The sequence below is a fragment of the Salvia splendens genome, chromosome 21, assembly GCF_004379255.2.
Source record: "Salvia splendens isolate huo1 chromosome 21, SspV2, whole genome shotgun sequence".
In the NCBI taxonomy this organism is placed as follows: Eukaryota; Viridiplantae; Streptophyta; class Magnoliopsida; order Lamiales; family Lamiaceae; genus Salvia; species Salvia splendens.
In genome coordinates this window covers 16,795,101-16,812,010 of record NC_056052.1, presented here as the reverse complement: position 1 = coordinate 16,812,010, position 16,910 = coordinate 16,795,101, and the positions used below count along the sequence as shown (strand labels likewise).

Below are 16,910 nucleotides of genomic sequence, written 5' to 3'. Positions count from 1 at the left end.
AATCCTTAATTTTTTCCAGTTTAAGAGAAAAGGATCTTGGTTTTACTTGATCCCTTTACAGCCTTTTAGGGCCTTCTGCAAAACCAAGTGGCCAAAGTGGCAACATCGCTTCTTTTTTTATAATAGGACAGCGGCTCCGGGCTTTCCTTGGAGAGGGCCGAAGTCCGTGATTCCTCATCCTCGGTTAGAACCGTTGGACGAGCTCGAGGGCGAGCTCAATAAGATTCCTATGATTAGGAAGCAGTACCTGGAGTCTGAGCTCGTCAAGGGCGACTTCGTGTTCGACTCCTCGTCTTCGGATGAAGAGACCGAGGGTGAGGAATTCTTTTTTGTGCCTTACTGCTTTTGTGGCGAAAACTAACTTTGCTTTCTTGCTTTTTGGCAGTGTACATGCTGAATAAGATTAGCCGCAAATCCTCCGAGCTTAAGGAGCCGGAGAAAGAGAAGGCTACCAGCTCGGCGCCTGATGCCGAGAAGAATCCGAAGAGGCAAAAGACCTCTTCGGATCCAAAGAAGCCGGAGTCGACTTCGGCAAAGGGGAAGGGGAAGACCCAGAAGCCCCCAAGAGCGCCAGAGAAAGACGTGGTCTTGGCGCCTCCTTCGGAACATATCTGTGAGCCATTTTTATGGCCCACGGACTTCGCCGAGGTGAATTCTCTTCTTGATTTTCTGGCCTTGCTTTTTTCCTGTATTTTTTGTGGCCCCTCGGTTGACTTTTTCCTTTTTCCATTTTCAGAGGAACGATATGCTCTCCAAGCTCGTCGCCGTTGAACTCTCCAAAGCGTCCAACGATTATGCTGAGATGCAGAGGAAGTTGGCGGCAGCTCGTCACCAGGCCGAACAGGCTAAGGCCGACTTTGAGAAGGCCAGAGCTGCTAGGATCTCGGCCCAGGATGAAGCCCAGTTTGCCAAAAACCAGCTCGTCATCCAGCGAGAGCAGACGAAACGGAGGGATGCTGCCGCCGTGGTTGCCCAAGGGGAGGTTCTCCGTGCTTTCGCGGAGAAACTCTTTCTGAGCAATCAATTTTCGGCCTTTGTCGGTGATCTGCTGAAACTGATGACCGATAATGCCGAGCAGGGGCCCGAAGTCGTTCTGCCGCTGTACGGCCGAGAGATAGCAGCTCGTCTGCAGAGTCTGCCGCTCCTTGAGGAGCTTGCTTCGTCCTCGGTCCTGCTTTCTGCTGACCGAGTTCGTAGTTGCCGAGCTGACCGGGACGAGAATATGGAGGCTATCTTTGCCTCCTTAGGGCCAGTTTCACCCGCTCCAATTTTCCACGGAGAGGGTGAGAGCGAGCAGCTTGATCTGCAGACCGGAGACAGGCAGGCCGAGCAAGAGGTGCTGCTGATCGGTGATGGGGGCACCGAGCAGGCTGGGGGGAGCAAGGAGGCCGAGGCTGAAGCTGAGGCAGACAAGGAGAAGGAAGCTGAACTTCACCGAGGAGCCGGAGACGAAGCTGGCGGAGTATGATTTCGTCTCCCTTCTCTTAGTTTAGTTTCTTCCTTCTTGTAAAATGGCCTTGAAGCCCTCGTGTAAAAATTTTTTTCTTATGAATGAAAAAATTCTTCTTTCTGCACTTGTGTCTTCGTATAGCTTTTCGTACTCTCTTTTACTCCTGTTGTGGTTTACTACCTGCTCAGCAAACTGAAATGCCGAACTGACATAGGCTGCTTTGTATTCTTAACTCTTAAGGAGCTGGAGGTACTTCACTGGAAGCAGCTGTACTCTTCCGCTTTAGACGAAGCTGAGAAAAAAGCCATAGCTGACCAGATGAAGAATGACGAACTCTTGGCTTGTTTAGTGAAGCTGGAGGCCGACAATAAGGACTTAGAGTCCGAAAAGAAAGATCTGGAGGCCGAGCTGAACACTGCCGTCGCAGAGAGGACTGCGTATGAGGATTTCATCTGCAGGCGCGGGGGAATGACCATCTCTGAAGTTCAGGAACGAGTTGACGAACTGTGGGAGGAATATCACGTACTCCGGAGGAACAATGCGCTGGAGAGCTCGGCTTGCCAACAAGTCGTGACATCATTGCGGCGCTGGGCTTCTCGGTACGACATCATTCTTTCCCGGCGTCCCTCAATCGAGAGATTCCTTAGGCATTTCCCGCCAACAGATGGTCACACTCCAGCTCAAACCCCCGATTCACTTGCTCAAAACCCTACTCCAAGTCAGCAACGAACTCAGGAACAGCCGGAAACGTCAAGACGAGAACGGACTCAGGAGCAACCGGAAACGTCAAGACAAAGACGGACTGAAGTTCGTAGAGGAGCTGTGATTATGAGTGAGCAAGATCAACAAATGCTTCGTGAAGAGACTCTTCGCCGCCGAGGTGCTAGAGCTTCCCGGGCTCAGGGAAGAGGCGGTAGGTCGATTAGAGCATCTCGTCGACCTGCTTATTCTTCGGCTACCGAGAACGCCCGAACTCGGCTTCACGAGGATTTTGTGAATAGATGGCTCAACTTTAGCAACCAGGGACAGTAGAATAGTCCTTTGTAATAGCGTAACGCCTTCTCGTAGGGCAGCGGAGTTGTATGCCGAACAAGTTTTAATAAATGAAATCTTCATTTCGCTTCTATCACTGCGTATTTACAGCTCAGCGAAAAAATTTCATCGTGCTCGTCCTCGGTCTTATGAAGTAGACTTCTTTGACCGGACTCGTCCTCGGTCTTATGAAGTAAGCTTCTTTGACCGGACTCGTCTTTGGTCTTATGAAGTAAACTTCTTTGACCGGACTTGGTCCTCGGTCTTATGAAATAAACTTCTTTGACCGGACTCGTCTTTGGTCTTATGAAGTAAACTTCTTTGACCGGACTCGTCTTTGGTCTTATGAAGTAAATTTCTTTGACCGGACTAAGCTTGTGTCCTAATTTGGCGAATTTTATCGCTCGGATCGGACTTTCCCTTGTCCTAATTCGGCGAGTTTTATCGCGTGGATCGGACTTTCCCTTGTCCTAATTCGGCGAGTTTTATCGCGTGGATCGGACTTTCCCTTTGTTGCAGTTCGTTTCGGACGGACTGCTTGTTTCTTAAGCTGAATTGTGGTCTTGTATCCTCCTTAGAAGCTTGGACTCACAATCGTTGGCTTATATATGTTCTAAAAAGGGGATCAGCCTTCGAAGAACAAGATACCTCAGTAACATTTGTAAGAGACGACACGCACATAGACAGACAAAACGCACATAGATAAACAAAACGCACATAGATAAACAAAACGCACATAGATAAACATGAAACACAAGTAAAAAACAAAGAAAGCACATACCCCTAGGACCGAACTAGACACAAGACTGACTGACCGGACTGTCTCTTACAAATGGAACTTCTTGAGGTTGGAAATGTACCATGTTCGGGGTGCTTGTTCTCCTGACATGTGAGTCAATTTATAAGACCCTTTGCCGAGGACTTCTGGCACCCGATATGGACCTTCCCATGTGGGTTCGAGTTTGCCCAGCTTTTCTGCTCGGCTTACTTCGTTGTTTCTCAAGACGAGATCTCCCACTTGAAATTGCAGCTTTTTCACCCTTTGGTTATAATACCGGGCTACTTGCTCCTTGTACTTGGCTGCTTTTATGCAGGCCAATTCTCTTCTTTCTTCGGCCAGATCTAGTTCGGCTCTCAGTCCGTCATCATTCATTTCTGAGGAGAAATTAAGAGTTCGGGGACTGGGTACGCCGATCTCAACCGGAATCACGGCGGGCGGGCGGCTTCTCAGGATTGAGACGTGGCCCCAATCGGTCTTGCACCGGAGTCCTTTGAATCCTTTCAAAAGGAGTTCGGCGAGGATGTCCCTGATCGCCAAAAGGAGTTCGGCGAGGATGTCCCTGATCGCTATGATCGGGCTTCCTCCCATCTCCTCGGGATGAGCTGTCTAAAGACCGTTTGCGACGGTCTGCCTCATCGGCACGGGAGAACTGGTCCACAATGTCCCACATCTCTTGAGCTGTTTGCGGACTGCATTCCACGAGCTTTCTGTAGAGAGCTCCGGGCAGGATTCCATTTTGGAATGCCGAAATGACAAGTAGATCATTGAGATCATCTACTTGTAGGCATTCCTTGTGGAACCTCGTCATAAAGTCGCTGATCTTTTCGTCGCGACCTTGACGTGTAGAAAGCAGCTGAGCCGAAGTGATTCGGGCTTCCGCTTTCTGAAAGAACCTCCTGTGGAAAGCATCCATTAGATCTCGGTAAGATCTAATGCTGCCTTGGGGGAGGCTATCGAACCACCTTCTTGCGTTCCCGATAAGCAGCTCGGGAAACAGCTTGCACATATGGACCTCATTGAGACCCTGGTTCACCATGTTATACTGATAGCGTCCCAGGAAGTCATGAGGATTCACTAACCCGTCATAAGTCATCGACGGAGTTCGGTAGTTCTGTGGCAAGGGAGTTCGGGTGATATCGTCCGAGAACGGAGTCTTCAATGCTCCGTACATGGCGAACCCGACATCTCTTCGGTATGGAGGAGATGGAGTTCTCCTGTGATTCCGGTACCGAGGAGGAACAGGAACATGTCGGGGTTGAGGATTCTTCTTCCTGGAAGACACGGCACTACTGCGGTAGTGACTTTCATGTCTGGATGAGGAGGGAGAATCCACTGTTTTCGTCTCCGGCTTTTGGCCTGTTTGCAGGAATGTTAAGAATTCATCCTGCTTCTCGGCCAAAAACAACTTGACAGCCTCGTTCAAATCGGGCTGCTGGGAAGACTCGGTGCGACGGCTTCTGGAGTGGCTTGTTCCTTCACCGTGAGGACTGGAGACAGATTTCTCACGAGGCTGCTTTCCAGGCCTACGGGCTGCTGGACTAGCTTCCTCACATTCCTCACGGACGGAAGTATGGGTATTACGCGATCTGGTATGCATTTTTTTTTTTTTTTTTTTTTTTTTTTTTTTTTGGTGGAAGAGGATCAAAAACTCGCTTTTATCACAGTTTTGGTTCTCTGTTTCCCACAGACGGCGCCAGTGATGGTTGGGCGAATTTTTGATGGTAGTAAATGCAGGTAATGAAAATAGATCACGACACAAGGTATTACGTGGTTCGATTTACTGAGGTAAATCTACGTCCACGGGAAGAAAGGGGGGGCAAGATTGTATTGCTTGATCTGGTTTACAGCTTACAAATACAGACTTGCTATATGATATTTGATGTCTAGAGCCCTCTTCTATCTGATCTAAGTTCTATTTATACATTGAACTAAGATCGTGGCTTGCATCACCACTAACTAGGTCGTGGCTTGCATCACCACTAACTAAGTAGTGGATGTCGTGGAGGTCATGAGATCCTGCATGGGTCCACTATCTCTTTGTTTGGTCCGCTATCCTGCATGAGTTGACACCACTAAATAGATCGTGTAGTGGAGGTCGTGGAGGTTCTGCATGAGTCCACTATCTCCCAGTTCGGTCGAATACTGAGACCGAACTTCTGAACTATTGCCGAGCAGCTTTTGCCGATCTGAGAGTAGAGCTTGATTGGTCGGCTTTTACCGAGCTGTAGGCTGGAGCCGAACTCTTTGGTAATGCCGAACTGATTGGTTGGCTTTTACCGAGCTGTAGGCTGGGGCCGAACTCTTTGGTAATGCCGAACTGATACTCTTCCTTGGGCTTTGGGCTGATGGGCCGTCACTGCTATTGGGCTTGTTTAGTACGTACCCCATCATAATGGGGCATGCATCTGGTTTTTGCAAGTAGACATATGCATTACCAGAACAATACAGCCATCTTAATGTTAGTCCTATTTGGTCTGTAAAAATGACTCATATTTTTCTAATAATTAAATAGTTCAACAGTTGAGAAAAAACAAGTAAACGACATCTACTTAACTAAGGAAAATAAATAACGATATCCAACCAAGATACAAAATCTTTGTATCTCGCGGGCTTGGTCACGCGTCTCTTCGGGCGGTCATTCTTCTTCGCAGCAGCGGTTGGCTCGTGCGTGGTTGAGCTCCAATCAGATTCCCCCTTCATTTTCTTGGACGAACGAGGCTTTTTGAGCTCTTGAAACTGATTAGGATTTCCTCTTGAAAATGGCAGCTGAGAGATGAAAAATCAATATATGTTGCTAAAATTAGATGTTTGTTACCTCATTTGGTGGAGGAAGAGTTTGAGTCAAATCCCAAGCTGCTGGATTCAGATGCTCGAATCCGGGCGGACCATCCCACGGCTCCTGTTGCATGAACCGGTGTAAGAAGAGGATTCGGGAAGAAAGTGATGACAAAAATACTCACATCTTTGATCATAACTAGTCCTCCTGGTGGTGGTGCATTCCTCTAGGGAACGCCCTTTTGTAAGGCTTTGCGCTCGATCAAAAAATCCTTGAATCTTATAGTCCGATTACACTCCTAAGGCCAAACGGAGAGAGTATAATTTAAAAAGATGCATAACTGTTATGAGGTGTGGCCGAGCATAGCAATGCGGATGCATGGAAGCTTAAGGTGGAGAACACAACATCAAAGCAAGAAGTTCAAATGGTTGTTGAGCTACTAGCCGTTAGAAGTTAGTTACAACCGTTTCTTGAAGTGAAGCCTTTTTCACTTGTTTTTTCTTCTTTGGTGTATAAGTAGATTAGTTAGCTCATTGTTGAGCGTAATCTTCATATATTGTAAACTCTTCTTTGATTTCATTAAATATGATTTCGATTCAGCTCTCACACAATTCTTCTTCATCTCAAACCTTTGTTCTTGATCGTTCAAACACATTCATTATTCAACAATTGGCGCCGTCCGGTGGGAATCTTGATCGATCAACTGCATTGCAATGGCAGCGAGGCTTGAGGCAGAGAAGTTTACGGGGAAGAATGATTATGGCTTATGGAAAATGAAGATGAGGGCGGTTCTGGTGCAACAAGGCTTAGCCGCGGTTCTAACTTCGGCTCATTCAGATGATAAGGGGAAGGCTCCTGCACTAGATGAGAAAGCTCAAGCAAAGTTCGATGAGATGCAGTTAAAGGCTCATAGCGTTGTGATTCTATGCCTTGGAGATAAGGTATTGCGTTAGGTTCAAGGGGAAACAACTGCATTTGGAATCTTGAAGAGGCTTGATGAAGTTTACTTAGCCAAGTCATTAGCTAACCGCCTCTATATGAAAAGAAGGTTGTATTCATATAGTTTTTCAGAGGATAAGTCAATCGTGGAGCAGCTGGAGGATTTCAGTAAATCAATAGATGATCTTGAGGCTGTTGATGTAAAGATTAGTGATGAGGATAAGGCCATCTTGGTCCTCAATGCCCTACCGAGCTCCTATGACCAATTAAGGGATGCCATTCTGTATGGCAGGGATAAGGTCATCACCTTGAATAAAGTTCATGCTGCACTCATGGCCAAAGAGCTGCAGAAAGGTACTTCAAAATTCTCTGATTCTCAGCCAGAGTCACACAATATCAAGAAGTTCAACAAGAAAAAATTCAAGAAGAAAGTTGAGGAAACTAAGCGCATGAGGGCTCTAGGGTCAAGGAAACTCGTTCTTGCCACTGGTGCAAAAAACCAGGGCATTTGAAGAAGGATTGCTACGCTGGGAAGAAGAAGCAGGCCTTAGAAAGTCAATCCCATACAAATGTTATCAGCAGTGATGGAGAAGAGGTTGCTGATGTTATGAATGTAATGGATAAGATTGATAAAGATTCATGGATCATGGACTTTGGATGCTCCTTTCATATGTGCCCAAATCTAGATTGGTTTAAAGATCTGGTTGAGGGTGGTGGATCTGTGTTGCTAGGGAATGACATTACCTGCAACATCAAAGGGATAGGCAGCATAAAACTGAGGATGAATGATGGATCAGTGAGGATTCTTTCTGAGGTTAGATTTATTCTAGAAGTTAAGAGAAATCTTGTGTCTCTTGGTACTCTTGAGAACAAGGGCTACTATTTTGTTTCTGAGAATGGAGAAATGAAGGTTTGCAAAGGCCAAGAAGTCAAGATGGTGGCCAAGAGAGCTGGTAGCTTGTATTATCTGCATGCTACTGTGATTGTAGGAGAGTCTCATGCCACTGTGAAGAATGATTTCAAGAGCTAGCATCTCAAGTTGGGACATCCTGCTGAGGGTACTCTGAAAGCCATGGTTCAGAAAAAGGTGATAGAGGTCAGCAGCTTTGAAAAAATGGAGCTCTGAGGATTGCTTGCTGGGAAAGGCAAAGAAACTCTCATTTCCAACAGGCAATCATACTTCAACATCATCTCTACTCTCATTTCCTCCTATCTATAGTATAGGAGTTTATTTGTAATTTCCTCCCTTATATAGGAGTTAATTTTTAAAGTGAAAAAAAACATCATCTGTTGATTATATGCATTCAGATTTATGGGATCCATCTCAAGTTAAGAGCTTAGGTGGAGGGAAATTTTACATGTCTATTATAGATGATTTCTCAAGGAAAGTCTGGGTATATATTTTGAAAGAAAAGTCTGAGGCATTCAATACTTTTAAGAATTGGTGCAAAGAAATGGAGAATGAGAAAGGCATATCTCCTAAGGTGCTAAGGACAAACAATGACTTAGAGTATTTGTCTAAGGATTTTGATGCATTTTGCCAAGATAAGGGGATAAGAAGGCACAGAACTGTACCAGCTAACCCACAGCATAATGGAGTTACAGAGAGAATGAACCCCACTCTACTGGAAAGAGTTAGATGTCTTCTATCATCCTCTGGTGTTGGAAAGCAATTCTGGGCCGAGGTAGTGTCTACTGCAGCCTACTTAATCAATAAATGTCCTTCCTCTGGAATAGCAGGCTCAATACCAGATGAGAGATGGTATGGAACTAAACCTGACTATACTAGATTGAAGCATTTTGGATGCAAAGCATTTGCACACTTGAAGCAAGGGAAACTAAATGCAAGAGCACTGCAGTGCATTATGCTTGGCTACCAGAGAGGTGTGAAAGGATATAGGCTCTGGTGCATTGAACCTGGGAATCACAAGATTTTGATCAGTAGAGATGTTGTCTTTATTGAGGACAACATGCCCTTTCTGGTGAAGAAAACTGGTAAGGAAGCTGTTGATCCGCTTCTCATTCTGAAGTGGGGGCAGATATTTTCTCTGATGAAGCAGGTGGAGTTCAGGAGAGCCAAGAGGCTGGAACTGAGACTCAGCAGCATCAACATAATACTCCTTCACAATATCTGCTAGCAAGGGACAGGCCAAGAAGAACTAATGTGAGGCCACCAGCAAGATTAAATGATTATGAAATGCTATATTATGCTCTACATGTTACTGAGCAAATTGAACTTGCTGAACCTAGCTCCTATGCTGAGGCAGCAAGTGGGCCAAAAAGGGAACAATGGATTCAAGCCATGAAGGAAAAAGTTGAGTCTCTAATTAGCAATAAGACTTGGATTCTGGTGGAGAAAGCTGAATTAAAAAAATCATTGGATGCAAATGGGTATTTAAGAAGAAAATAGAATCAGCAAGCTCTCAGAAAATCAGGTTTAAGGCTCGGCTTGTTGCAAAGGGTTTCAACCAGGAAGAAGGGATAGACTTTGATGAGGTCTATTCTCCAGTTGTGAAGCATAATTCCATTCGGGTCTTATTGGCAGTGGCAGCTAAAAGAGATTGGGAGCTAGAGCAATTGGATGTAAAGACAGCATTTTTAAATGGAGGTCTGGAAGAAACAATTTATATGGCTCAGCCTCTGGGTTTCGAAGTTCCTAGCTCTGAACAGAAAGTATGCATGCTTAAGAAAAGTATATATGGCCTTAAGCAAAGCAGCAGGCAGTGGTACTTCAAGTTTGGTGAGAGTTTGGCAAATCTGGGATTCAGCAGATCTCTTTATGATAGTTGTGTCTTTGTGAAGAAGCAGATCAATAAAGCACCAGTGTATCTTCTTTTATATGTAAATGATATGTTAATGTCAGGGCCTGACATTAAAGAAGTCAGAAAGGTGAAGGATCAGCTGAAAGCAGATTTTGAAATGGAGGATCTTGGCAATGCAAGAAGGATCCTTGGAATGGATATAGTCAGAGATAGGAGCAAGAAGAAGTTGTGGTTATTCCAGACTGATTATATTCAGAAAACACTAAGGAAATTCAGAGTTGAGAACATGAAAAGCACAGCAACACCAATAGCTATGCATTTCAAGTTATCTGGTGATCAGAAAGCTAAAAGTGATGAAGAGAATAAGGAAATGCAGTTGATTCCTTATTCTAACATTGTTGGCAGTTTGATGTATATGATGATATGTACTAGGCCTGATATAGCACATGCTATAAGCACAATAAGCAGGTATATGGCAGACTTTGGTAGACAGCACTGGAGTGCCTTGAAATGGACTCTAAGATATCTGGGAGGTGTAGGTAAGCTGGATATCTTGTTCACTAATGAAGGTGGAGCAAATGAGGAGCCTCTGGTTGGTTTTTGTGACTCTGACTACGCAGCAAATCTTGACACAGGAAGGTCACAAACTGGGTATATCTTCACCTTGTTTGGATCAGTTATATGTTGGAAGTCAAGTTTGCAAAATGTAGTGGCTTTATCAACAACTGAAGCAGAATATATTGCTTTAACTTCAACAGTGAAAGAAAACAAGTGGCTGCTTGGGCTTGTGTCTGAATTTGGAGTGGAACAAAAGAGTGTAGCAGTGCACTGTGATAACAGTGGTGCATTATGTCTTGCTAGGCACCAAATGTTCCATGAACGCAGCAAACACATTGATGTGAGGCTGTATTTTATTAGGGATGAGGTGGAGAGCGGCAGGGTGAAGGCGATCAAGATTGATACATCCCATAACCCTGCTGATATGCTAACTAAACCTCTGAGCAAAGAAAAGTTTGATTACTACTGCAGGCTTGTGAGTTTGTATGCGATAGATTTCTAAGCATTGCTTTGCTAGCCAAGGTGGAGATTGTTGTGAGGTGTGGCCGAGCATAGCAATGCGGATGCATGGAAGCTTAAGGTGGAGAACACAACATCAAAGCAAGAAGTTCAAATGGTTGTTGAGCTACTAGCCGTTAGAAGTTAGTTACAACCGTTTCTTGAAGTGAAGCCTTCTTCACTTGTTTTTTCTTTGTTGTATAAGTAGATTAGTTAGCTCATTGTTGAGAGTGATCTTCATATATAGTAAACTCTTTATTTCATTAAATAAGATTTCGATTCAGCTCTCACACAATTCTTCTTCATCCCAAACCTTTGTTCTTGATCGTTCAAACACATTCATTATTCAACAATCACAAAAGTAGGAGTTGATTTCAACATTTTCACTACCTAAATCTCTAATGTTCTGTTTTTTTTAGTCTATGACTCTGTTTTATGTATTCATACAGACTATGACTCTGTTTTAGCCACAAATATCACATCATATTAAAATTCAAGCAGTTGGAAATTAATAAAATTGAAAAAAAAAATAAAGCAAAAAATGAGATCAGAACCTGATGTTCAAGCAGTGAGGGATCTGGTTTTTGCTCATCAACACCCATATTTCTCTATCATGAAAAAAAGAAAAATTAACACTACATGAAAAGTTACTGTCTAAATTTGGAGGAACATTATATCTCACGACAGTGAATGAATGTTTTACTACTTGTTACATTATAATTAAAACTAATATATGGTATGAGTTCCAGTTACTATATCATTCTACTGGAAAATTAATCATTCAATTATAAATTATCAATTTAAAAGGGAAAATAAATGTGCGACAGAACACATTAATAATAAAATTTCATGCAAGAAAAATAATGCTTGCCTTAATGGAAGAAAGAAGGAGAAGAGCAAAAGTTTTGAGTCTTTTTTATGCTCAACTTGTTATACTAACAAACGAAATAATAAAGTTATTGGAAAGTTGTATAGGAATTAGGATAGTACAATATAGTACTGCAATAGGAATGCATGCAAGCTTTTCTGATTTAGCCTAGAAATTGAGAGAGAGATTGATACGGGAGTACCCCCGACAACGATCACGGAGGGTCACGAGGACGGAGTGAGACGGGAGGAGGAGCACGGAGTACCGGGAGCAGAGGAGACTCAACCAGTGTTTGAAACTGCAGAGGAAGAAAGACAGCCAGCGATAGCACCAGTCAGGAGCGACCGGCCACGACGAGAGACGAAGCCGCCAGTGAAGTATGGAGACTTCGTGGTCACGCGAAAGAAGCGCTGAGGATTCATGCGTGAAGATTTATTTTGCTTTCCATAGTAATAGTATTTAATTTTAATGTTGTTATTTTACTTATTGGACTTATTTAATTAAAACATTAGAGTCGAGCCCAATAAGCTCCTTTGGGTTTTCTTGGTGATTCTTTCCCGGATCGCAAAAGAGAGTCGAATCATCTAGGGTCCTTAGATTATAAAAAGGGATTGTGTTATGAATTGCTAATCAAGAAATAACATATTTTCCCATTTTTGTCTTCGTTACTTTCCGCAAACCCTAAATATTGGAGCTGATCTCGGGGCAAGCCCGGGACGTCCACATTACGTATCCGACGCCGTCTTCTCATCGCCGTCAAATCAGTGTTGAGGGACTCTTCTCTTAACAATTGGTGTTTCCATTGACGAACTCATGGCAAATACTCAATCGGGAATTGGGCGTCTAGAGGCGATCTGTTCTCTGCCTGTGGTGACTACCCCGGTGGTGTCTCAGTTGCCGGATCAGCCGGCCTTGGACCCGGTGAAAACTTTGCTGGAACATCTGGTGGCGAATATGGCTAGGTTTGAAGTTCGAATGGATGACTTCGAACGTCGTTCTTCGTCGTCGCGACAGGCCTCCAGGCCCGATCCAGATCCACCATACTCTGGTGTCACCACCACACCGGTTGCGGCCACGATGCCCTCGTTGCCACCCTCGTCGGCGATTAGTATCGCGACTCCAGCTCTACCGCTTGCAGCGAGCGCCCCGTTCCTAGGATTTCATGAGGGTTTCCGCCCTAACCCTACTGGGCCACCAGGCTTTGGGCGTCTTTCATCGGCCCAGCGATTCTCCATGCCGGAACAACACTCGTCATGGGACATACCGGCCGCGACTAGACCAGCCACGACGTGGGACGCGTGGGGACAACGTCCGTTTCTGGAGCAGCAATTTCAGAATCCGGGGTCCGCATGGGATCTGCCGGGATCGCGTCAGTGGGGCGGCTCGCATGGGTCGGATAAACCAGGCGGTTTAACGATGAAGCCGCCGCGTTTTGATGGATCAAACGTGGTCAGTTGGATCTCTAGAGTCCAATTTTATTTTGATCATTGTAGGCTGCCAGAGGATCATCGCTTACACTACGCGGTTATGTTGTTTGAACCACCGGTTGCTGAATGGGTTTTCAACTATCGGGAGGGTAACCCGTCGGCCCGTTGGTCGGAGTTTTTGGAGGATGTTCGTCGACGTTTTGACCCTAAATGCTTTGTTGACTATTTCGGGGTTCTTGCTAAATTATGCCAGACGGGATCGTTGGAGGAATATAACAGTGAGTTTGACGGTATGCTGAACAGAGTTCGGGGGGTGCCAGACGGTAGATTGGTGACTTTGTATGTGGAGGGATTACAACAACCGGTTCGCAATCAAGTTAAATTTCAGTACCCTCCGTCGGTGGCTGCGGCAATGGCTTTGGCCGTAGAGTTTGATGCTGCAATCGACAAGCAGCCGCCTAAACAGTCCTTCCAGCGCAGAGCTTGGCAACCCCGGGAGAACGCACAACATCCATCTTCCTTGACCATCACACCGTCGGGGTCAGCGACGGGACCGCAGCAACAGCGTGAGGGGCAGCCAACAGGGAAGAGTGCTGACTTTGCAGGCTTACCAGTGGTCCGGATATCGGCTGCCGAGAGAGCCGAGCGTACACGAAAAGGGTTGTGCTGGTATTGTCCAGATAAGTGGGTCCCCGGGCACGTGTGTAGGGGGAAATTCTTGGTTTATATGGGCATGGACGACGAGGGATCGGAGCTCGTGGAGACAGAGCAGGCGGCGGAGGAGGTCATCACAGCGGATCTGTCCCACATTTACGCGCTAGGAAGGGGACCGCATGCGGCCTCAATGGAGTTGCAGGGTCAGATCGGACAGGAACAGGTGACGATTTTGGTCGATACGGGCAGCTCCCATGACTTTTTACACCCGCGAATTGCGGAGAGGCTGAAATTGCCGCTGACTGCAGTACGTCCATTCCGGGTCTACGTAGGTAATGTGGCGTCGTTGGTTTGTTCTTTTGCTAGCGTGGCAACAGAGCTGTGGATTCAACAGGAGAAATTTATTGTCACTTTGCATATTCTACCTGTACATGGGTTGGATGTTGTGTTGGGATTATCTTGGTTACACTCCCTCCGGCGGGTGACCAACGATTTTGTCAAGGGCACGATCGAGTTCTTACGGGATGATGCCCCTGTATGTCTGCGGGTGGCGCCCTCCGTGCCTCGGGAGGTTTCCCCCAGTGCCGCTGCCTCGTTGCTCCGTCTGAGGGGAGAGGCTCATGTGTTTGAATTACTACAGTTAGCGTCTGACTTGGATCAGCCCGAGGGCGAGATGTTTTTCCCGGCTGATTTGCCAGAATCGGTGGTCGGAGTTCTGGACCGCCATCGCAAGGTCTTCCAGTTGCCGTCCGGCATGCCACCGGCTCGACCATTTGACCATAGGATTCACCTATTGCCCAACTCTAAACCAATTAATGTCCGACCATACAGGTATCCTTACTTTCAGAAGACAGAAATAGAGCGGCAAGTGAAGGAGATGCTAGATGCGGGGATCATCAGGAGAAGCCAGAGCCCCTTCTCGTCACCTGTGCTACTGATCCGGAAGAAAGATGGGTCTTTCCGCTTCTGTATCGACTACAGGGCTTTGAATTCAGCGACTGTGCCAGACCATTTCCCCATCCCGACGACGGATGAGCTGTTTGATGAACTCGGGGCAGCCCGGGTGTTCACGAAGCTAGATCTCCGTGCAGGTTATCACCAGATACGGATGCATTCTGAGGATGTGTTCAAAACGGCATTCAGGACGCATGACGGCCATTTTGAATTTTTGGTAATGCCGTTCGGTCTGACGAATGCACCGTCGACATTTCAGGCGGCAATGAATGATATATTTAGACCTCTTCTTCGCCAATCAGTCATTGTTTTCTTTGATGACATTTTAATTTACAGCCCGACATTGGAGAGCCACACCGAGCACTTGCAGGAGGTGCTTTCTATCCTAGCATCACATAGCTTCTTTGTGAAATTATCGAAGTGCACATTTTGTTGCTCTACGGTGGATTACTTAGGCCATTTGATCGAGGCGGGGCAGTTGAAGGCCGACCCGAGTAAGATAGAGGCGATGGTGGCTTGGCCAAAGCCTACAACAGTCAAGCAGTTAAGTGGTTTTTTGGGACTGACGGGTTATTACAGGCGGTTTATTGCAGGTTATGCTTCCATTGCAGCAACTCTATGTGCGGAAGTTAATGGGGTACAAGTTCCGCATTGAATACAAGACGGGCGCCTCAAATAAGGCGGCGGATGCTTTATCTCGGCGTGACATGGACACCGAGCAAGCAGCGGCGGATGCAGCTGTGTTGACACTTGTATGTCACCCAAGCCCTCATATCATGGAAATTTTGCGGGAGGATAATCGGACCAAGGCAGATTTGTTGAAACTCCACGATGAGGTCACGCGGGGGGTGGCCAAGCCGGGCTTTTCGGTGGCTGATGGGTTGGTTTATTCGGGCCGACGCCTGGTAGTGGCGAAGCATTCTGCGGCGAAGGGTGCATTGTTATATGAGCACCATAGCACGCCTTTGGCGGGGCATCCCGGGGTGGATCGGACTTTTCGCCGGCTAGCAACTTATTTCTTCTGGGATACGATGCGCAAGGACGTCAAACGCTTTGTGAACTCGTGTTTTGTCTGCCAAACTACAAAGTATTCAACACAAAAGCCCGCGGGACTTCTCCAGCCATTGCCAATTCCGTCGCAGGTTTGGGAGGACGTCTCCATGGACTTCATTACGAGTTTGCCGCAATCAAGGGGTTATACGACTATTTTGGTTGCAGTTGACAGGTTATCTAAGTACGCCCACTTTGCCCCACTCCCGTCGAAGTTTGATGCGTGGCGAGTGGCGAACCTCTTCATTGACACTGTGGTCAAACATCACGGATTTCCTAAAACGCTCGTTTCGGACAGAGACCCTCTATTCCTAAATGAGGTTTGGGAGCATATGTTGAAGTTGAGTGGGACCAAGCAGCATTTCACGACGGCTTACCATCCCCAATCTGACGGGCAGACCGAGGTTCGGAATCGCGGCCTCGAACAATATTTGAGGGCATTCGTGGCTGATCGACCCGCGAAGTGGGCGAATTTTCTGCCATGGGCGGAACTTGCACTGAACTGTTTCTATCACGAGGGGTTAGGGACCTCCCCGTATCGAGCGTTATACGGTCGGGATCCCCCGGCTTTGATAGCCGCACCACCATCAGCTGCCACTCCGCCAGACGTGGCAAAGGACATTCGTGCACGCGGGGAATTGCTGGTGGAATTGCGCCGAAACTTGGAGAAAGCACAAAATCGTATGCGGGCAGCAGCAAACCGCCACCGACGGCATCTGGAGTTCGAGGTGGGCGAGTATGTACTTTTGAAGTTGCAACCTTATCGACAGCACTCGGTCGCTCGTCCGATATCGGCGAAGTTGGCTCGTAGGTTCTATGGGCCGTTTGAAATATTGGAGCGCATTGGCCAGGTGGCATATCGCCTCAAGTTGCCGGATGGTAGTAGGATTCATAATGTCTTTCATGTGAGCCTGTTAAAACCATACGTGGAGGGCTTGACAAAGGAGACGGCGGACTTCCCAGTTGTGTTTGCTAGAGGTCAGTCCATTGCCCGACCGGTAAAGCTGCTGGAGCGCCGTGTGGTGTGGAACGCCGGAGAGGCGCGAGAAGAATGTAGATTGCAGTGGAGTGATGATGGGGGAGCAGCGCCGACGTGGGAGCCACTCACGGTGGTGAAAGAGCATTTTCCGTACATCCTTGGGGACAAGGAGTCACTTAAGG

At 46.5% G+C, this 16,910-nt stretch overlaps 1 protein-coding gene across 1 annotated transcript; it reads left to right on the top strand.

The window, feature by feature from the left end:
* Positions 1 to 12,477: 12,477 nt before the first annotated feature.
* Positions 12,478 to 15,354, top strand: LOC121784292. The gene has a single exon (XM_042182454.1). The coding sequence runs from the start codon at positions 12,478 to 12,480 to the stop codon at positions 15,352 to 15,354; it is 2,877 nt and encodes a 958-aa protein (XP_042038388.1).
* Positions 15,355 to 16,910: the final 1,556 nt, after the last annotated feature.